The sequence below is a fragment of the Panthera leo genome, chromosome D2 (genome assembly GCF_018350215.1).
Source record: "Panthera leo isolate Ple1 chromosome D2, P.leo_Ple1_pat1.1, whole genome shotgun sequence".
NCBI lineage: Eukaryota > Metazoa > Chordata > Mammalia > Carnivora > Felidae > Panthera > Panthera leo.
This window is the reverse complement of record NC_056689.1, coordinates 13,355,813-13,378,051: the sequence shown is the minus strand read 5'-3', so window position 1 is coordinate 13,378,051 and position 22,239 is coordinate 13,355,813. Positions and strand designations below refer to the sequence as shown.

Here is a 22,239-nt window from a genome sequence, read left to right as displayed (position 1 = left end):
CTGAGCCACCCAGGCATCCCACAACTGGTGTTTTTAAAAAAATAGAATTTGAAATATCAGAAAATGACATGTATAGTAACGACCAGTAATGTCATGTGAAACTTTCATGTCAGTTAAATATATCCATCTATGTACTGGTCACAGAGTAAAGTTAAAGCCCCTTATTTCATCCATCAAGATATTTAGATAAAGAGGCTGAGAGGCTTGTCCAAGGTCATACAGAGGGGTGGGTCAAGAACCAGATGCCCTTACACTGCAGTCCATGGCTCTTTACACAAAAACCTAGAGACCAAAAGGAGCACCCCGTGTTAAAGACTAAAATTATGTATTTATGTATACACTGAATTTTACATAATAAACACCAATATACACTATAAGATATACACCATAAAAATATATGCTACATATAGTTTACATCTACAGTGATAGTTCTATCTGGTCTATAGGTGATGCATCTTTTTTTCTTTTTAATTTTTTTTAATGTTTGTTTATTTTTGAGAGAGAGAGAGAGAGACAGAGTGCAAGCAGGGGAGGAGCAGAGAGAGACAGGGAGACACAGAATCCGAAGTAGGCTCCAGGCCACCAGCACAGAGCCCAACGCAGGGCTCGAACCCACACACTGTGAGATTATGACCTGAGCTGAAGTCAGATGCTCAACCGACTGAGCCACCCAGGTGCCCCAGTATAGGAGATGCATCTTTATACAACTTTAACTGGTGAAATATGCAAAAATGCTCAAGATGATCAAGTATGAAGTATTTACTGAACCATACTTACAAAAAACCAGATTCTAAGCACCATAGGGGATACTAAGCATAAAATACCCAGTCTCTGGATACAGTAAAATAGAGCTCTGATTTCTACAAATTACAGTTAAAAGATCATTAGGTTTCCCCGGTGCTATGACCACAAGAAGGGATTTTCAAAATAATCAGTAATAACTCACTGTCCCTCAATCCCCTTCTCCACCTAAGTGACATGACACCTGCAACACTGATTCCGCCTGCCTCAGATCAGCATCCCTGGATTTCTCCCACCCCCCCCTCCCTCCTGGATGCAGATGCAGCTGGGTAAGTAAGGTCTGTGAGATGGGCAACAGCTATAGTACAAGCTTCGGCCCCAAGGCAATACAATGGTATTCTCTCCTCTTGTTGAACTTTACACTTTGTGGCCTAATTACCATATTTTATCAGAAAATATCCTTTAAACAGGATTTTTTGGAAAGATTGTTTCATTTCATTCTACTGCATGACACTAATTTAAGAATCACAAGTTTTCCTGGGAGAGTATTTTTCAAATTGAGAAACAGAAATAAAAGTAGAGATCTGCTTTGTAGACAATTTACCAAGGACTTCAATAGCGAGTTTAATTACCGGTTAAGAATAAGAAATCAAAGCAATATTTCATATAATATTCTTTGGTTAGTTTATTACTACGTTGATGAATTAAAATAAAAACCCAGAACTCTACTTTTCACAAGTTCAAGAGAAAGGGGAAAAAAATTTAGTGGCTGTTATACAAGAGCCCTTCAAACCCTTCTTCTTTGGGACCGTTATTTGTATTAGATCAGTATTCCTACCTATCTAGATCCAATTGGTATCAACGTGTGCATACATATATACATTTTAAATTTACTCACTTTTAGTCTCATCCCAAGTAATTCTTGAAACATCCATCTGAAGTGTTAATTACATATTTCTATCATACGCTAATACATAGCCACTAAAATTCCAAATGTTTACCTTAAGTCTAAAATCATCTCATACCATCTCATAATCACTGGTGACTAATCTGCTTACATCTTAAAACAAACGCTTCAAAGGTGCCATCACAATGCGAATAAACTAAAAATGTTCCCACGTTTCACACGCACCATCCATATAAAATTCTGCAACTTGATACATGAGTTTACCACACTTTTATTACAAGTACTCAGTGGGAGCAAAATAACCTTCGGATTGTTACTTCTGATTTTTCTGTTTCTTAGTCCGTCCATTCTTCTTCTGTCCTTTCTTTTTCTTCTTAAGGAGAACAGCTTTTTCTCCAATAAACAAACTTTTAGAATGTCCTACATTTTTTGAATCGAAATGAAGTCCCTGCTTAGGTTTACCGACATTCTTCGAACTGGGATTTGAATTTGGCTTTAATTTTTCTTTATTGACAGAACGCATGACTCTGAGTTTCCTTCCCATCAGTTCAGAATTATTTAACTTCAGAGCAAGATGAACAGCATCTGTATTCTGGAATAAAAATCAATATATTAATTTCCACCAGAAAGCCCTCTGCAAAGACACTAGTACAACTGTGACTTTAGTGGATTAGGAGAATTTTCAAGCTTGCACAGATAAACGCCCCTCCCACTATGACATCCAAGAAGTGCAACCCCACGGGTTTCAGTGGCTGGGCCGGTAGTCTCGTTTTAATCATGCTCCTCACAGGTTTCTCCCCAGGAAGCACTCAGCTGCCTTGTCACATAATTAGGTAAGTCACAATCCAACAGGCTTCATTTTTCTCATTGTAAAATGGAGTTCCAACCAACTAGATCGGTCACATGCAATCTTTTAAACCAATCGGCCTCTCTTGTCACAGGCTCTTTCTGCAAAAGCTGCACTGTGTTAGCTGACTTGAGAGAAGGGAACTCCCTTTCAGTTTCTGAAATGTTGAACTAGATGCCTTGCAGAATTGTTTTTTGTTTTTGTTTTAATATTTATTGAGAGAAAGCGTGAGAGCAAGCAGGGGAAGGGCAGAGAGAGAGAGAGAGAGAGATAGAGAGGGAGAATCCCAAGCAGGCTCCATGCTGTCAGAGCAGAGTTGGGACATTTAACTGACTGAGCCCCCTAGGCGCTCCTGTAGGATCCCATTTAGATCCCAAATTCTATTACTCTTTTGTTCTAATATAGAACCACTAGATGCTAACAACCCTGAATATTCATGAGATATTTGCTAAAGGACTTTAAGAACTTATCAAGTAATTACAGCAGCAGAAGGGCACCTGGATGGCTCAGTCGGTTAAGCAGCCAACTCGTGGTTTCAGCTCAGGACGTGATTTCACAGTTCGTGAGATAGAGCCTGGCATTAGGCTCTGTGCTGACAGCAGGAGCCTGTTTGGTATTCTTTCTCTCTCCCTCTCTGCCTCTCCCCCACTCGAGCCCTCTCTCAAAATAAATAAATAAATAAACCTTAAAAAAATAGTAGACAACAGAGAAACACTACAATGCATTAACGATGGCAACAAAAGCCTGTGACAACCTTTCTCAAAAGCCGTATGGTAATAATATATATCAAGAGTATTAAACATGGTCATTTATCTTGACCTAGTCAGTAACAGGCCTGGGGATCTATCAAAAAAAAAAGCAATCACAAACTGCACACAAACATTTGAAGGAAAAAAAACACCCCAATTTCATCATTTTCAAAATAGAAAACGCTGCAAATTTCCAACATTTGAGAAACATTAGGGAAAAGATAGTATAAATTATGTTACCTCACTCAAAGGAACATACTTATACAACAGAAAACACAAAGCAGTTTGCAAAATTTTATGTTCACAGATGGAAGTTCAACTTTAAAAAAGAAGGCACGAAAAAAACTGAAAGGAAATGTATTAACGGGTGCTTGCGGAAGGGAGAAAAACTTAAGTGCCATCAGGCATTATGAATATTCTCATAGTATGTATGTTCTAGTATTATTAGGCATGATACGCTGGTTAATATTTTGTAAACTAAATATAACTAATTTTGTACAAAGACCAAGATTTTCTTCTACCTGTGCCAACGGGTCAATTCTTTTCTCCATTTTATGGAAAGGGGAAATTCAGAGACTTAATACTTTTCATGTCCAATATCTGAAACATTATTTCATAACATCAGCGTGGAGAAAGAGGGAACCGGAAGGTCTTTTGATGAGGTGCGGTTACAGGAAGAGTACTCTAATATGACAGATTATGAGTTTAGTCTCCTGAAGACGGAATTTGAAGGTGACGGTGACAGTTATGTCCGAGAGATGAAACAGCAGGGACAACCCCTCCAGCACATTTCAGTGGACAGTGACGATGCACGAGTCTCCCATACCTCAAAGAGTACGTAGCCGAAGCCTCTGCCGACTCCAGTGGCTGGGTCTCTCACAATCCTAACCGCCACGATACTCCCACAGTCCAAAAAGTGTTCCTCAATTGCAGATTCTTCCACTTCTAAAAACAAATTCAACCAGAGCACAAGTAAAAACAGAATGGCCTTTGAAAGCTGGAGCTGTTTAACGATACGGCAAGTTAATGTAATATAGTTAATACAGCAAGCCCCACGAAAATTAGTCAAGTTACACTCTACACTTTTCCAAGTTGGTCTTAAAGCAAAACATTAAGTTACTACTCAGTTGTTATTTTCCTGTTATTTTAACGATAAATGGGTACTTTATTTAACACTTACTGTACGGAAGATTCCCCACAAATACTGATCTCTTGTCCCTCTGAAACACAAAGAAGGTTAATAAAAATCACTGGAGCTGAAAACGGAAGTGATCCGAAAATCCCCTTTCCCTCACACCATGTATCTGACAGGTCTCCACGGCTCTGATTTAACTACGCACCTGTCCCTTATTTGATTCTGTTTCTTCTATCTTCCCTCTTGAAAGTGAGTAAGCACCAGAGGCAACAGGGTTTCTTTTGGTCACAGCTAGCACTAACACATGGCAGTGCCCAGGACAGGCACGCTACATTGGCACGGCAAACTCGGCACCGGGCCAGACGGCAGTCTGTTGGGCACTGCGGCCACGTGGTCTCTGATGTAACTACCCTCCCAGCCTTAACAGAACATTTACAAGTAAATGGTGGTTGTATGCTAATAAAACTGAATTTAAATAACACAGTCGGCTTAATTTAAATAACACAAGCATACTTGGCCCTCAGGGTAGGTCTACATCAGAGCCAGAGAGGTCTTCCAGGCCTTGGTCGGTTCTCAGCCAGCGCACTCTGACCCCCAGGAAAATGCACTCTAGGTTTCGGTGGTGAGCTCTTACAAGCAGCCTTCACTCACTTTGAGAGACCTTTGTCAACTGCAAACTTACCCGTCACTCCTGCATTTAAACCTGTGGGACTGCTCCTGGACAAGATCCAGACGCCTCAACACGGCAGACCACAGTCTTCATGATTTGGCCTCTCCCGTTTCTCCAACAGCAAGTCCCTTACTGCTGTCCCTCTTCACACTCTACCTGCTATTAACTGCATCAAGCTCTTGCCATTCCCTAAGCAAATAAAGTTTTGGTCCCCGCCACATACACTGTTTAAAATTTCTTGAGCCCAGATAACACTGACTCATCTTTCAAGTCTCCAAGAGCACCTATTCTTCTCCTGGACACCCTCCTTTGTCCCTTCTGGCTGGTACCTCCCCAAGTCAAGTGTCCCATTCCTGAGCTGACAGAGCATCCTGTGTATTTATCAGAACATAGTGCTGGGGCGCCTGGGTGGCTCACTCGGTTAATTATCCGACTGTGCTGACAGCTCAGCGCCTGGAGCCTGCTTTGGATTCTGCCCCTCCCCTGCTCACACTCATAAGCTCTCTCTCTCTCTCTCTCAAAAATAAATACCTTAAAAAAAAAAAAGTGCCACAATCAGCCCATCTGTTTGTCTTCACCTTTGTACTGTGGACCCCTGAACCCCTACAGAACCCGGACTGTAGCTCAGCATTGAATACCTGACACAGAGTAGGGACTCAAAAATGGAGTTAACTTTATCTATTTCGGTATGTGAAATAAGGTGTTGGCCCGGATGATCTCCAACATCCCTCCCAGGCTAACTATCTATGAATACTTGATCCGGGTGTGGGGGTACCCCGTTCTTGGAAGCTGTTGACTAAGGTCCTTGTGCCAGTCTGTGCCCCAACGTTGTGACCTCAAGGGCCAAAGTGTTTCCTTCTTGGCTTCCCTTGTGCTCACTGATGATTCCACTCTTCTCCTTAGCGAAAGCTCAGAAGAGAACGTTTCTCTCTAGAAGACTCTAGTTAAGTTCTTTAAACAACTCAAGTACCACTTACAGATGAAGTCTCGGATGCCAGATCAACTCTAACACGAAATCCATCTGCAAACTGGGCCCCATTTCTGCATTATAAACACGAAGGGGGAAAATGGCTGTTAAAAATGAGCGCCGAGTTAACTGTAGTATTTGCTCTAAAGTCAAACCAAAGAATAAAAAAAACATACTCGTACATACTTAAATGTAATAATTCCATTCAAATCTCAGAGAGATAACATTACCTTTTCAATGCTTTTGTAGCAGCGCTCTCATCCTTAAACACAACATAAGCATTAATGTTTTTCTGATCAGGATGAATTTTACGTCTATACAAAAAAAAAAGAAAAGAAAAAGTGTAAAATCTGTTACTCTCAAAGTCATTAAAAAAATATAATTTGTTTTCTACTCTCAATCAGCACATATGACAAGAATTCCCAGAAGTTTCATCTCTTTATAAATTTAGTAATAACGCAAAAAATAACATACAACTTACACAGATATTGGACAAAACATGTAACTTTTGCCTTCCTATTGGTCATCACTATGAGGGAGCAAGCAAGCAGGCCCCCCCCAAGCAATGTCACAAAGCTAGAAACAAGAATCTTAACTGGAGCCCTGTACCTAACAACACATAAGCAGATACGAGAAGATAAAAACTATACAAATGTGTACAGCTTAGAGAAATATTAAAGATCAATACCCTTGCAGCCACTGCCCATCCCAGAGACACTCTCTGTGCCTACCACCCCTACTTTTCCAGAAACCATCTGCTTGCGTGTCTATGTAGTTTTATCACAATCAAGCGTCTATTCCTTGGTCATACTTTGGTGATGTCCACTTGGGGACTTGAAGTCTTTTGAGTCTAATTTAATCTGCAGGATTCTGCCTTTATCTCTCTCTTTACCTTACTGTTCGACCTACGGAATTTTCCAAAGCCTGGATGGTTTTGATTGCAAGCTCACAATACAGGTCAACGTGTTCCTCTGGCCTCCCTATTTCTTACAAATTGGCAGCTGGATCCAGAGGTTTGCTCAGACCCAGACTGCACATCTCTGTCGGGACTGGATGTAGTGCTGTGTTCGCTCAACGGGAAGCAGGTTATGACTGGTTTTCACTCTTTTTAACGATTACAGCTGCTGCTGCTCAATGCTTCCACCCACTAATTCGCAGGCTTGCAAAATGGTCATATAATTTAGATGTGACCGATCAGCAAAAAGGACCTAGTAATGACCACAGATTCTTCCCTGAAGACATGAACCTATTGTTTTTGAAGCAGCAAAAATGCTAATAAACAAATGAGTACCATCAAGAAAGGCACTAGGAAATGTCAGGGCATTTCTCATCACATTCTGTAATAATATACTACACTATCTGATAGTTTTCTATTGATAAAACTAACTACGATTTATTGAATGCCTAATATAATACTGGGCACTGTATTAGCCATTTTATGTATTCATTTAGTCTCCCATCTGCGACATGGGTGTTACTTTTCTGATTTTATGGATAGGGAAGCTGAGACTCAGAGAAGTGCCATGATCACAAGGCAAGGCGTGGCCAGCCCAGGACTTCAAACAGGCCTCAGTGACTCCAGAACCCCCATGCTTTCCCTGCAACACACAGCTCCTGACAACATCCTACTCAACTTGTCTTAGTGTTGAAATGTTTGCATCCTCACCAAATTCATGTTGAAATCCATGTAACGCCCAATGTGATGGTAATAGAAGGTGAGGCCTGTGGGCGTGGCTGAGGTCATGAGGGTGGAATCCTCCTGAACAAGACTAGTGTTCTTCAAGAGACCCCACAGAACTCCTAGCCCCTTCTTTATCTTACCGTTTGACTATAAACTGTGAGGACCGGTGAGAAGGCACTGGTTACGAATCAGTAAGCTGACCCTCACCAGAATGCAACTACGCTGGCAGTTCATTCTGACTTCCCAGCCTCTGAAAGTATGAGAAAGTAATTTCTATTGTTTATAAGCCATCTGGTCTGTGCCATTTTGTTGTAGCAGCCTGAACAGACTAAGACAAACCCCAAGAAAACCTAAATGGAAAAGGACTTTAACAACTCTTAACTGGGGGCACCTGGGTGGCTCAGTCAATTCAAGCATCCAACTCTTGATTTTTTTGCTCAGGTCATGACCCCAGGGTCATGAGATCAAGCCCTGAGCTGGGTTCTGCAAGGCGCATAGAGCCTGCTTGGGGTTCTCTCCCTCTCCCTCTGCCCCTCCCCGACTTGCACTTGGGCAGGCACAAGCTCTCTAAAAAAATTAAAAAATAAAAACTCTTGGGGCGCCTGGGTGGCCCAGTTGGTTGAGCGTCCAACTTTGGCTCAGGTCATGATCTCACAGTTTGCGGGTTCAAGCCCCACGTGGGGCTCTGTGCTGACAGCTCAGAGCCTGGAGCCTGTTTCAGATTCTGTGTCTCCCTCTCTCTCTCTGCCCCTCCCCTGTTCATGCTCTGTCTCAAGAATAAACATTAAATAAATAAATAAATAAATAAATAAATACTCTTAACTGCACTCTACGAGAAAAGATCCCTTGGCACAGGGAATACAGAGGGCAAGCACACAGTTCTACCCCTTTCTATGTGGCAAGAACCTGTTTTGTATCAAGCTGGATGGGTGATTTAAAAAAACTAACGACATCTAGAGATCTAGGTATTAATGACATCTAGAGTTCCACCTGCACCCAGAAGGGAGAAAACCAGAAATAGCATCATCCCCACCCCTACACAAGAAGCCGAATAACCCACAACATTCTAACTTTTGTAGAAGCTACCAGAGCTAAAGTCCAAAGGAAACCGAGCTGAGGTCCAAAGGAAACTGGGGGGCTAAGCAAGGGCTGGGCCATCCGAGAAGACAGGAGGCAGCACTGGCTCAGAAGCTGGTGCCGGACAAGAGAGCCAGGCCGATTTCAGCTAGGATTTAATACACTGCCAGAGCCACGTGTGGGCTGGGCCCGAAATGGAATCTCTGGAGGCCAGCAACACAGATAGGCACACCTGCTTGCAGGCCCTGCTCCACCGACCTCTGCCAGTGTCCCCAGGAATGACTGAGGGCAGGTGGGAGCCCAGAGACATCCCTGGGGGGTGTGGGCTGGAGAAGAGAAGTATGGGAAGGACACAAAGCCCACCTGGATTCTTCTCCCAACGGAGAGGGCTGAGCTGCTGGGGCAGAGACAGCAAACCCCGTCATTCCCAGAGCACAGGGAATAGTTCTGGGGCCAGAGAAGGGAGGCCTCCTACCACAGGGCAAGGAGTGGGAAATGTTTTCCAGCTCAAGATCCACCAAAGACACAAGGCAGAGGTTGGCTGCCATGGGAGGGAGGACCGGCCGGTGCACTGATACACAGACAGACAGGGCCGGCCTGCATCAGAGGCTGAACCGGGACAACAGACAACCCCACCGCCCCAACCAGACCACCAAGAACCAGCACTCGCAAAGATGGATCTTCAACAAAATTTAAAACTTGGGCTCTTTAAAAGACACCCTTAAAAAGGTTAGCCACAGGGACACCTGGGTGGCTCAGTTGGTTAAGTGTCTGACTTCGTCTCAGGACATGATTTCACGGTTCGTGGGTTCAAGCCCCACATTGGGCTCCGTGCTGACATGGGGGCCTGGAGCCTGCTTCTGATTCTGTCTCCCTCTCTGCCCCTCCCCTGTTTGCATGCTGTCTTTCTCTCTCAAAAATAAATAAACGTTAACAACAAAACAAGGCTAGCCACAGATAGGGGCAAAATATCCAAAACATATATATCAGAAAAAAGTCTTGCACCCACAATGAAAAACTGTATACAATAAGACAGACAAGCCACCAGAAAGTGGGTGAAATTTTTGAACCAACACTTCTCCAAAGAATAGATACAAGCAGCCAAAAAGCACATGAAAAGGCCCTCAATATCTTTAGTCATCAGACTAAACAGAAACTGAGACCATTACAACAAACCCTTAGAAGGGCTGAAATTAAATGACTGGCAATACCCAGTGCTGGCGAGGATGTGAAGGAAATGGGAGTTCTCCCACAGCGGGTGGAATGTAACACGGTGAGGCCACTTCAGAAATTTATTTGACGGCTTCTTAGAAAACGGACATATACCTACCACAAGACCCAGCAGTCCCAGACCTCCAGATACTTTAGCAAGAAAAATAATGTGTACACCAATGTGTTCAGAACTTTTTTCGTGATAGCCCCAACCCTGAAGTAACCCAAACATTCATCAAGCTGACGAATGGCTGGATACATTCTGGTACAGCTACACCATGGAATACTACTGGGCAATAACAAAAGAACAAGCCACGGAGCATCCAACAGTGTGAGTGATCTCCAGTTTATAGTAAGTGCAAAAAAGGAAGACGCAGAGTATACATGTTGAATACAACTGCATCAAAAGGTATGTGGGGGGCTGGGGGGGAGGGGAGAAAGTATATATATGTGTATCAATTTGTAAACGCATAAAATGTCTCTAGAAGGTTATACTAAAAAGTAAAAACAGCAGCAGCCTGGGGCAGGAACTTGGCTGACTAGGGTAAAGGTCCAGGAGCGAAACTTTTCACTGCATACACTTTTACACTTTATTTTTAACCACTTGCTTCATTATTTATTCAAATAATTAAATTTAAGAAATTTTTTGATTGGGGGCAGGTGGTCAGGGCCAATGGCAACCACAGGGCACAAATTCTATTTTTCTGGCATCAAAATTCCTCAGTACTATTATACACTCCTATTGGCATCTTGGTTTCTGCTGAAACTTGGGCCCTGGCTTTTAGCCTCCTCCAGGAAGAAGTCCATACGACCTGAAGAAGAGCTGTGTCTTACCAAGTTTTCCATTCTTTACAGCATCTGAACAATAATACCCTGCATATGGAAGGACTTAACATGTGTGGCTACCCCACAAACGTTACTGGAGCCAGGAACACATAGTAACACATATTTATTAAGTGTTAATACAAATGCTGTGATGGGTATGGGATAAAACTGCCAAGAACCTGGTCTGCCAAAGAAGTCTAAATTAAGAACGAATGTACACATGAATGCACCAAGATGCTCAAAGGAGCTGCTGTAACTCAAAAATCCTGTTACTGGAGGATTCCCAGAAATTTCTGTGAAATTTTACGTGAGCAGAGCTGACACACAATGTTACCTTAGCTGAACATAGTGAATTAGGTTGTAATTAGTACAACATAGTGATTCAACTGAATTTTTTTTTAACTTTATTCAATTAGTACTGGCTGAGGCAACCCGTGACTTCTTTTTCTTTTGATTGAGATGTAATTGACATGTAACATTATATTAGCTTCTGTTGTACAATATAATGATTTGGTGCATATATGGACTGTGAAATGCTCACCCCAGTAGGTCTGGTTGACATCCATCACCACACAGGGTGACACGCTTTTTTCTTGTGATGAGAACTTTTAAGATCTACTCTCTTGGCAACTTTCAAATACCCAAGAGTGTTATTAACAATAGTCATCATGCTATACATGACATCCCCATGACTTACTTATTTTATACCTGGAAATTTGTACCTTTTGACCCCATTCAGCCATTTCACCCCCACCTCCTCCCCTGGCAACCACCCACCTGTTCTCTGTGTCTTCGAGTTGTTTTTCATTCTCTGGCTTATTTCACTTAGCATAATGCCTTCAAGGTCCACCCACGTTGTCAAAAATATAAAGATTTCTTTCCCTTTTTTAGGTCTGAACAATATTCCTGTGTGTGTGTTTATCCAATTATCTATTGATGGACACTTAACGCTGCTTCCGTGTTTTGGCTATTGTAAATAATGCCACAATGTTTTCAAAGTACACTATCTTATCTAATATAACCATACCTATATATCAATGTAATCTGTAGATCTATTAATATAGCTATATCTAATATATATACCTCTGCTTGTACAATCTATGAATTCATGTCGTAGTTAGAAAAAAAAACCCAAGATTAGAGATTAATAGGAGACTCTGCATAGAACTGAAGGTGAATGAGAAATACAGGTTGTAGGTTTTAAATTTAGGGGCGCCTGGGTGGCTTGGTCGGTTAAGCATCCGACTTCGGCTCAGGTCATGATCTCACGGTCCGTGAGTTCGAGCCCCGCATTGGGCTCTGTGCTGACAGCTCAGAGCCTGGAGCCTGCTTCCGATTCTGTGTCTCCCTCTCTCTCTGACCCTCCCCCATTCATGCTCTGTCTCTCTCTGTCTCAAAAATAAATAAACGTTAAATTTATATGTCAATTATACTTCAATTTTAAAAATTAATGAGAAATGAAGGGAGAGTAAAGAAAACTTTTGTGTCTCATCCATGGCACTAGGTGGATAAGGAGGGTAGGGGAAAATCCCCTGAGAATATGAACTTGTGAGCCACACTACCAGCACAGTCCCCAAACCTTCAAACAGAGAGCTTAAAGTGGTCTTGAGCTGGTAGTACCCCCAGGTAACCTGACAGAAGCAAACATGAATTCTCTGGAAAAACCTGACCAGCTAACCGCAACTATGGGGCACCCCTGATTTTCAGATGCATCCTGACTTCAAAATGTTAAGATATGGGAAAATGTGTGCCTTAGAACTGATAAAATACAGTATTTATGATTTATACTACAATATTTGGGCATAAAATTTCCTTATTCTCTTCCAAACATAAAGCTTGATTAAATGTCCTTGAAAATTCTCATGGCACATTTTCCAGCAACTTATTTATAATATTTAATGTGATTCTACAATTTATGTTAAAGCTTAAAGACAAACATCTGATAAATTTACCCGCTATTGCAGTCATAAGAAAATAGTCAAGTAGTATGATGTATTATCGAAAAATAAAAATCCACGAAAACACAGTCTTAAGTTTTAACCAAAATGGAAGAGAGTTTAAGACTACTCCCTTTCTCTCATTATAAACTTACTTTATTGCTGCCAACTTTTTGGACAGAGTTCCCTCTGCTGGAATCTTTTAAGAGAGAAAAAAAAAGGGGGGGGGGGGGGGACAGGGACAGGTATTAGAGAAAATTCATTATCCAAAATATTACTTCAAATTAATTATATTTTAATTAATCGAATTCTAAATGTCTTATTCTGATGTGATGTAATTAAAACATTCTAGGGAATCAGAAACAACCGTCCTAATGTTATATGAATGGGATCTGGTGGCTTAGGCCAAAATTTTACAGACAATGACTTTTTTAATCTAAATGGAAGTAAACATACTGTGCTCTCAACTTGGGTCAGATGACTCAAAGGGGTCTCTGGACATAAGGGGATATGGAGGTTAAAGACGCGTAAGAAAAACGTAAGGAAAATTGTTTTATAAAATAAGCTTGGAAAAAAGCAACACTTCTATATCAATATTTTATTGTACGTGCTATATGATTTTACTTTTTTGTACATTCTGTATGATTTTAAGTATGTCTAAATAAATTGGGAAATAATGTAAAGACATTATTTCATCCCTATGTCTAAGGGTCAGTATATGTCGGCTGGCAAAAAAAAAAAAAAAAAAAAAAAAATCATTGTATCTTTAATTGGGCAAATAAGGGAAACCCCTTTACATTCAAATTCACTTTCTTTTCAGCCCTATACAGTATTACTTTTGTACTACTTAAGAATGAGGGGTTAGGGAGGGAAAACTTTATGGAGGAGATGGAAATTCAGGTCAACAACTCTGACCGTCTGCAAGGCGCCAGTCCTGAGATAACTGGCAGAGGCACTGAAATGCCTCAGCCAGGTACTGACAAGACAAAGGTGAAAAGATATAGACCCTGCAAGTTCACAGAGCAGCACCATCTATGAATGTCAGTTTAATTTAGGGCAGTTACTACGAATGTCCCCTGGAAATCTTAGTCATCTGATATAAATTCTCAGTTTGCCTTACTCACAAACTCTGAAAATACAGACAGCGTAACCGTGCAAGACATGAGAAATGCTCAAGTGAACAATCAACAGGTGAATGATGGTCATCAAAACACATTTACTAGGTGTCTTCTAGGAGCCCTCAAGCATCTGTATCTTGTTACTGAAGATACAAATGAGTAGGTAAGACCCAAAGCAGTAAGGTACAGAAATAGAGGGGAAAAAAAAAAACTTGATGGTATAAAGTATCAAAAAGAAAAACTTGAGTAATTAACATTTTAATCGCCTACCAAAACACAGACTGTATCTCACTAGGCAAAATGAGACTTTGAGGAGGAGTCGCAACAAAACCAATGAACTGAGCAAAAAGAAGAGTGAGAAAGCGCTAGCGTCTGATCAGCAACGACGGCAGCTCCCAGGCTGCAGGAGAGTCACACGTGGCCTCAGGGCCACCCTGTGTTGACTGTCAGACTAAGAACCAGGACAGAATTCACTCACAGCAAGGCAAATGTAAGGGCTTTAGGCAATTCCATATAAGCTTCATGTGCACAATGTGCAGGTACTGGTGACCCACGAATGAGCAAGGCAAACCGGCTGTCTGCTATCAGCTTTCAGTCTGGTGGGGCAGACGAATAATGGAACGACTACAGAACAGTGTCATAAGCACCATAATGAAGCATGGGGTGCCGGAGAATGCACGACAGGGTCATCAAACAGACCGGTAATCCAGGGACAGAGCAAGATCCCCAAAAGTAATACCAGGCCAAAGTGCGTATGTGTGTGCGCGCGCATGCGTGCACGCATAAGTGATGCGGTACCTGTATGTGTAATGATCATGAGTTCCAGGAAGAAGTACTTTAAAATTTTTAACACTTATTCATTTTTTGAGAGAGACACAGAGCGCGAGTTGGGGAGGGGCAGAGACAGAAGGAGACACAGAACCCGAAGCAAGCTCCAGGCTCTGAACTGACGGCACAGAGCCCAACGCGGGGCTCGAACTCACCGAGTGTGAGACCATGACCTGAGCTGAAGTCAGACGCTTAACCGACTGAGCCACCCAGGCGCCCCTGGGAAGAAGTACTTTAGGGAAATTAAGTTGACAGTGGTAGGTACTGTCTGCAGTACACCAACCTCCTGGACTGAATGCCTTGGAGCTCAGAAATGCTATTCCACACGTATTAATGTTCCGCAAACAAAAGTCACACATCCACCCTCCTACAATGATATCATTTTACTGTGTGAACGCATTAATTTAACAGAGTCCAGGAGTCAGAAGTAGATCTTAAGAGCACTTCTTCTCTGGGGCTAGATTTGAACCTGTTGATTCAAAAGGCTGTGCTTCTCCATCTCACTAATACCAACATGTTAATAAGTCTGACTTAAACGAATACGTTTCGAGATTTGCAATTTCAAGACAGGGAGAAAACATACCAGAGAACGAAATCGTACAGATTCTATCTGTCCATACTCTTTAAAAAATGACTTCAGCTTCTAAAATAAAAAAAAACATATATACTTTAGTCTACTTTCAGAACATCAAGTAAGTGCTACAAAAAAGAATTAAGTAAAACCATCTGATCATCTTTTACTGCCAGGTTTTCTTTTAAGAACATTTCAGGAACAAGGGACTACTCGGTTGGAAGACAAAAAATAGTTTCCACCCACACATATATACACATAAAACGCATCTCAAGTTTTTGTTAGTATCCATAAGGTACGCATTTTTGTCTTTGAATCTTTTATAATCTTTGCCACATGTAAACTGTAAAAGTAAAGGGCATATTTTGGGTTTAGTAAATCCCACATAATGGAAGAACCTCAGGATGTATTCATTCATTTATATAACAAATATTTATTGAGCTCCTTACTCTACGCTAGGCATGATTTCAGGTTTACGTTCTAGTGACATGTAACAGAAAAGAGGGCTGGAAGGAATAAAAAAAACAAAACCAAACCAGGAGGCCACTGCAATACTGTTTGCAGATTTGCAAAAGGATGAATAAGGGCAGTGACTATGGGAACGGAGAGGAGGTGTATACCAGAATCAATCTACAGAATGATTCATGTAATCATTTACAATGAAGCTATATGTTAATGACTTATTAATTATGTACTTATTCAATAAAGGAAGAGTAAACAAAGTTATGAGTTATTAAGTTCTCTGAATCCTTACAACATGTAGATTATACACACTTACCTTCTTATTACACGTGACAGGCAAATTCCCAACAAACACCGTTCTCTCATTCTTTAATCTTTCTTCTTCTTGGTTGATTTCAATTTTCTTTCTCTGATTTACAACTGTGTGATCTACATCATCAAGTACTTTTTTATCTGCTGCTTTAATACCAGATTGAGAAGCACTCCTTTTCTGTCCTTGTTTTTGGTGAATTTCTTCTTCTAAATCAGCACTTGCTAGGGCGTTTTCCCTTTACAAGGCCATGAAAAAAAAAAAAAGGTAAAAAGAAAAGAATAAGAGTCCTAGAAGTCCGATGTAGTATCTGACAAAGCACAAAGATTTGAAATATTTCTCACCTACTTCTAGCTTTCCTAAATATAAACTTATGATTCACAAATATATCTAAATTTAAGAAACAGCATTATCAAAAAGTGACCAGTATCTCTAGAATACTCAAGATTAGAAAAAATTGGGGCACCCGGGTGGCTCAGGTGGTTAAGCGTCTGACTCTTGGTTTCAGTTCAAGTCATGATCTCATGGTTCCTGAGTTCAAGCCCCACATCAGGCTCCACACTGGCAGTGCGGACCCCGCTTTGGATTCTCTCTCTCTGTCCCTCCCCCGCTCACGCTCTCTCTCCAAATATAAATATTTTTTTTTAAAAAAGAATGATGTATTAAAAAAAAGATTAGAAAAAACTAAGCTCAATTTTTGAAGATATGTTAAAACTGTCAGATTATTGCAGAGCAACAAAAGTTGCTCATTTAAACAAAAGTTGTAAAGCTCTTGGAGGTCTAGTTTATGCTCTATGAATACCCAGTTTCATTCTCTGCTCTAGAACTCCGGGGGATCTGCAGCACTTGTAGGGGGTCTATAAAGGTTAAAATGGCTGCAAAATACTTTGTAAAAGCAATGTGGCCAACAGGGAAAACCAGATTTCCTACTTTTAACTGTAATATTTAAAGGACTGCTTGTCAAAAGTACATTCTGAAATGGCAAATACAACAAAAACCTTGGTGCACATGGGTAAGCGAGATCTGAGCATCAAGTCTAATGGAGAACCGACAGGGACCATATGTATGCATATATACATATACATATATATATATATATACATATATATATATATATACACACACACACACACACACACACACAGACATATGTACATACATATGTACATATATACATATATATATATATACATATTTTACGTTTATCTACTTATTTTTTTAGTAACCTCTACACCCAAAGTGGGGCTCACACTCACAACCCCAAGATCAAGAGTCGCATGCTTTTCCGACTGAGCCAGTAGGCGCCCCGGGACTGGGATCTTAAGGAGGCAACGGTAATACAAGTCGAGTCGTGGGTAGTAAATGATTCATTCACTCAGTAAATATTTACTGGGTTCCTATTCTGTTCTAGCGTCTGGGGATAGAAAGATAAAGAGACTATTAAAAACCTTGCAATACTCCAGCCTCTGAAGAGATAAGCAAAGTTCACAATACAATGGTAACATGGTGTAGAAAAATAAAACACACATGAGAGGCTTCTCAGGGGAGGGGAAAGGCCGTGTCTGGCACATTGTCCTCAGTAAATTTTGACGTTCTTCTTCCACTAGACCGTAAGTTCCACTAAGGAGAGGGTTCATGTCTAGTTTTTTGTCCACTATGGCATATAAAGTACCAAGCAGGAGTGAAAGGAACCGAGACGGTATGGCAGGAACCAGGTCAAGGACCATGGCTGTTACGTGCAAGTGCTTAGATTGTATCCCACAGAGCTTAAAGAGCCATTGAAAATTTTGGGGCACCTTACAAAGATCATTTGGGCAGCAGAGCAGAAGATGCTTAGGGAAGGGGCAAGGCTGGAAAAGGGAGACCGGTACGGAGAGAGTTGTAACTGCATGTATCTGAGAAGACAACAGACCAACTTGAGCAAGGGAGGGGTGGAAAGGGAACAACAGATTCAAGAGATATTAAAAGACAGCACCATCAGGACCCGGCAGCGGAGTAGAACACAGGGAAAAGAGGGGGTATAAGACGACTCCCGAGTCACTGGCTCAGGCAACTGGATGGAAGATTGGTGGTACCATTCCTGCGGACAAACAGGTCTCAGGAGCCTACGCAGCTCAGTCTGAAGCATTCTGAACTTGAGGTGGAGTTGACTCTCAAACAACACGGGTCTGAACTCCACTTAAACGTGGATTTTTTTTTATTTATTTTTTTGATAAATGTGGTACAGTATTTTCTCTTCCTTATGTATTTTTTTTTGAAATTTTTAATGTTTATTTATTTTTGAGACAGAGAGAGACAGAGCACGAACGGGGGAGGGGCAGAGAGAGAGAGAGAGAGAGAGAGAGAGAGAGAGAGAGACACAGAATCTGAAGCAAGCTCCAGGCTCCGAGCTGTCAGCACAGAGCTCGACGTGGGGCTGGAACTCACAGACCGTGAGATCATGACCTGAGCTGAAGTCGGATGCCCAACCGAGCTACCCAGGCATCTCTTCCTTATGATTTTTAATAACATTTTTTTCTCTAGCTCACTTTATTGTAAGAATACAGTACATGACATATATAACATACAAAATACATGTTTACCTACTATTTATGGTAAGGCTTCTGGTCAACCGTAGGCTATTAGTAGTTAAGTTTTGGGGGAGTCGAAAGTTATATGTGGATTTTTGACTGTGTGGGGGACAGTGCTCCTAACCTTTCCATTGTTCAAAGGTCAACTGTATCTAGAATACACAGGTGCAGATGCCAGCAGGCAAACAGATACACAGATTAGGAGATCAGGAGAGAAATCAGAATGGTGCAGCCCCAGGCATAAAGGAGACTGCTCAGAATGAAGGGTAGAAAAAAGTCCTGAGAAGACGACCACAGAATCCTGGGGGAAATCAACATTTACAGAGTAGGCAGGAGAAGAGGTACCCACAAGAACACTGAGAAGGAACAGACAAACAAGAGGGGAATCAGAAGAGACTGCGATAAAAGAATCTAATAGCTTCAGGAAGAAAAGCCACCATGTGGAATGGAACAGGGAAGAGGCTGTACTGTCTATTAAAGATGGCAAGTGTGGGGCGCCTGGGTGACTCAGTCAGTTAAGCATCCGACTTCTGCTCAGGTCACGATCTCGCGGTTCATGAGTTCAAGCCCCGCATTGGGCTCTGTGCTGACAGCTTGGAGCCTGGAGCCTGCTTGGGATTCTGTGTCTCCTCCTCTCTCTGCCCCTCCCCTGCTTGTGTTCTCTGTCTCTCAAAAAATGAATAAATGTTAAGAAAAAAAAAAATTAAAAAAAAAATATGGCAAGTGGGTCAGGATATCTTCACTGCACGCTGCTTCAGAAGTTTGGTGAGATCACATAAAAACACAACAAGTGAACAGTCGGATTCAACACGTCAGAACAACAAGTTCCTGGAAGAGAAAACAGATCAGGAAAAGGAAGAACACATGTATAAAGTTTTTCTGAAAGCTTGACTATGAAGGGAAGGACTGAGGGCATCGTAGCAAAGATAGGGTTTGGTTTTGTTAGATTTCTCTTTTTAGGATGAGACACTTGAGCACATTTGTACAGGAGACAGATGAAAGCCACAGGAAGGAGAAGAAAATGGATATAGCTGAGGGAATAATCCGGAGGGAGACAAAAGAGGTATGTGGTATCCAAAGCACAGGTGACCGAATTAACCTTGGACAAGGAGCGAGACACCTTTCTCTGAGAGAAAGTAAAAAAAATTAAGGGGCTTGAAGAGAGTGGCTTCACAGACCAAGGAAAGTTACCAGGGAGCCTGTGATGTGACCACTATTCGGATCTTGATCAAATAAACTGTAATGAAAACATTTTTTTTTTTTTTTTAACGTTTCCTTATTTTTGAGACAGAGACAGAGCATGAACGGGGGAGGGTCAGAGAGAGAGAGAGAGAGAGACACAGAATCTGAAACAGGCTCCAGGCTCTGAGCTGTCAGCACAGAGCCCGACGAGGGGCTCGAACTCACGGAATGTGAGATCATGACCTGAGCGGAAGTTGGACGCTTAATCAACTGAGCCACCCAGGTGCCCCTGGAAAGTGTGTTTTTTTTTTTTTTTTAAATTTTTTTTAACGTTTATTTATTTTTGAGACAGAGAAAGACAGAGCATGAACGGGGGAGGGGCAGAGAGAGAGAGGGAGACACAGAATCTGAAACAGGCTCCAGGCTCCGAGCCATCAGCACAGAGCCTGACGCGGGGCTTGAACTCACAGACTGTGAGATCATGACCTGAGCCGAAGTCGGCCGCTTAACCAACTGAACCATCCAGGTGCCCCTGAAAACATGTTTTTTTTTTGGTTTTTTTTTTTAATGTTTGTTTATTTTTGAGACAGAGAGAGAGACAGAGCATGAACGGGGGAGGGGCAGAGAGAGAGAGGGAGACACAGAATCCAAAGCAGGCTCCAGGCTCTGAGCTGTCAGCACAGAGCCCGATGCGGGGCTCGAACTCGCAGACTATGAGATGACCTGAGCCGAAGTCGGACACTTCACCAACTGAGCCACCCAGGTGCCCCTGGAAAGTGTTTATTTTTTTTTTTAATTTTTTTTAATGTTTATTTATTTTTGAGACAGAGAGAGACAGAGCATGAACAGGGGAGGGGCAGAGAGAGAGGGAGACACAGAATCTGAAACAGGCTCCAGGCTCTGAGCCATCAGCACAGAGCCTGACGCGGGGCTTGAACTCAGGAACCTCGAGATCATGACCTGAGCCGAAGTCGGTCGCTCAACCGACTGAGCCACCCAGGCACCCCATGAAAACATTTTTTAAGCTAATGGGGGAAATCTGATCTCTGAGTTTGGGAAAACAAAACTCACCTTTTTCATGCTGGGATATTTACACATTTAGATTCCAGACCTTAAATCTGCTTCCACTTAATGAGGGAGATATGAAGGGTAAAGATGGAACAAGACTGGCCAAGGATTAGTAACTGCTGGTGCTGGGCATATGAGGTTCTCATCCTTTTCAACTTTTGAATATGTATGACATTTTACACAATAAAAATTTTTTTCTGTAAAACCTAGAACTACGAGATGAGCAAAACACTAAGATAAAGAGTGCAGGTATAAAAATCTCAAATTCTTTACCATCTAATTTCTTTAACATCAGCTTAAGACGATTCTACCGACCTGTTTGCCAACTTTTTGTCTGCAGCAGAAAGTTTCTTCTTCACTTTCATTTTTTGTGAAGGTTCTTGCAAAAGTGGTCCTTGAATTTGGGATGTACCTTCTTCCTCCTCATCCCGTTTCCTTTTTTTGGTGGTTTCCTTTTAAAAGTTGGAAGTTATGTTTGAGACCTCATCTTTTTAAATAATTTAGTAGTCTTCCTAAATTAGCAAGTGTTCTCTCTCACTGGATTCCGGTAATGAAAGCTTACTTAAAATTAACCCTATCTGCCCCGCTTTAGAAATCATGCCCTGCGAGGCAGACTGCTCTAAAAGCCGTTCTGACGGGACGTTCGGAATAGAATTCAGTGACTTACTTTAGGCACAGGCACATACACGGGTTGGAGCTGACGCTCAGAAGAGCTGAAGAGGGACGCCAACCGAGCTGTACTATTTCTGGAGGGGCGCCTGCTCTGGAGCAAGCTGCTGGCGACTTGTCCAACCACATAGTCTCCGGCCAGACTCCCGCGAACGCCGTCCTCCGGGTTGTCTCTATAGACACCGACGCCAGAAACTCAGCCACGCCAGGCCCCACCGTTTCGCCCTCCAGAGCTCCCGAACGCACACCCCTGCCCAGGCGGACGTGCCACCCGCCACTCACCTCTCCTGGGCACCTTTCTTTTTCTTCCTGTTGCTCTTTTCTTCCACCGGCGTCCCCATCCTGAGGCTTCTAGACAGCGGCGGCGCACGAGCCCGGCACTTCCGGGTCCCGGCTACTTCCGCTCCAGGAACCACGCCTCTTCCGGCCTGGGCTGAGCGGGAGCCAGCGGGGCGCAGAGCTTCCGGTGCCGGGTTGGACCTCTTCAGGCTGGAAAGAAACCTTTCTTGGGAGTGCAGGAAGTCTTCGAGAGTAGTTGAGGCCTGAAGTATAAATAAGAATCAGCCAGGCTGGGTGTGGGGTGCCACTCCAAGCGGAGAGAAACACGGTCGAAAACCCCTGAATCACTGAAGAGGAGGGAGGGAGGTTTATCAAGAAATGAGGTTACAGGGATGTAGGCTACACAGTAATTGGTGAATCGGTGCGAAGCGTAC

At 42.2% G+C, this 22,239-nt stretch overlaps 1 protein-coding gene across 1 annotated transcript; it reads right to left on the bottom strand.

Annotated features, from left to right (window-relative positions):
• Positions 1 to 1,899: 1,899 nt before the first annotated feature.
• RBM34 (RNA binding motif protein 34) lies at positions 1,900 to 21,968 on the bottom strand. Its single transcript, XM_042907714.1, has 11 exons — positions 21,809 to 21,968; positions 21,525 to 21,699; positions 21,173 to 21,309; positions 16,044 to 16,275; positions 15,278 to 15,337; positions 12,904 to 12,947; positions 6,247 to 6,330; positions 6,027 to 6,090; positions 4,425 to 4,464; positions 4,071 to 4,189; positions 1,900 to 2,240 (listed from the first exon to the last, which is right to left on the bottom strand). The coding sequence occupies exons 1-11, from the start codon at positions 21,865 to 21,867 to the stop codon at positions 1,962 to 1,964; spliced, it is 1,293 nt and encodes a 430-aa protein (XP_042763648.1). The 5' UTR covers positions 21,868 to 21,968; the 3' UTR covers positions 1,900 to 1,961.
• Positions 21,969 to 22,239: the final 271 nt, after the last annotated feature.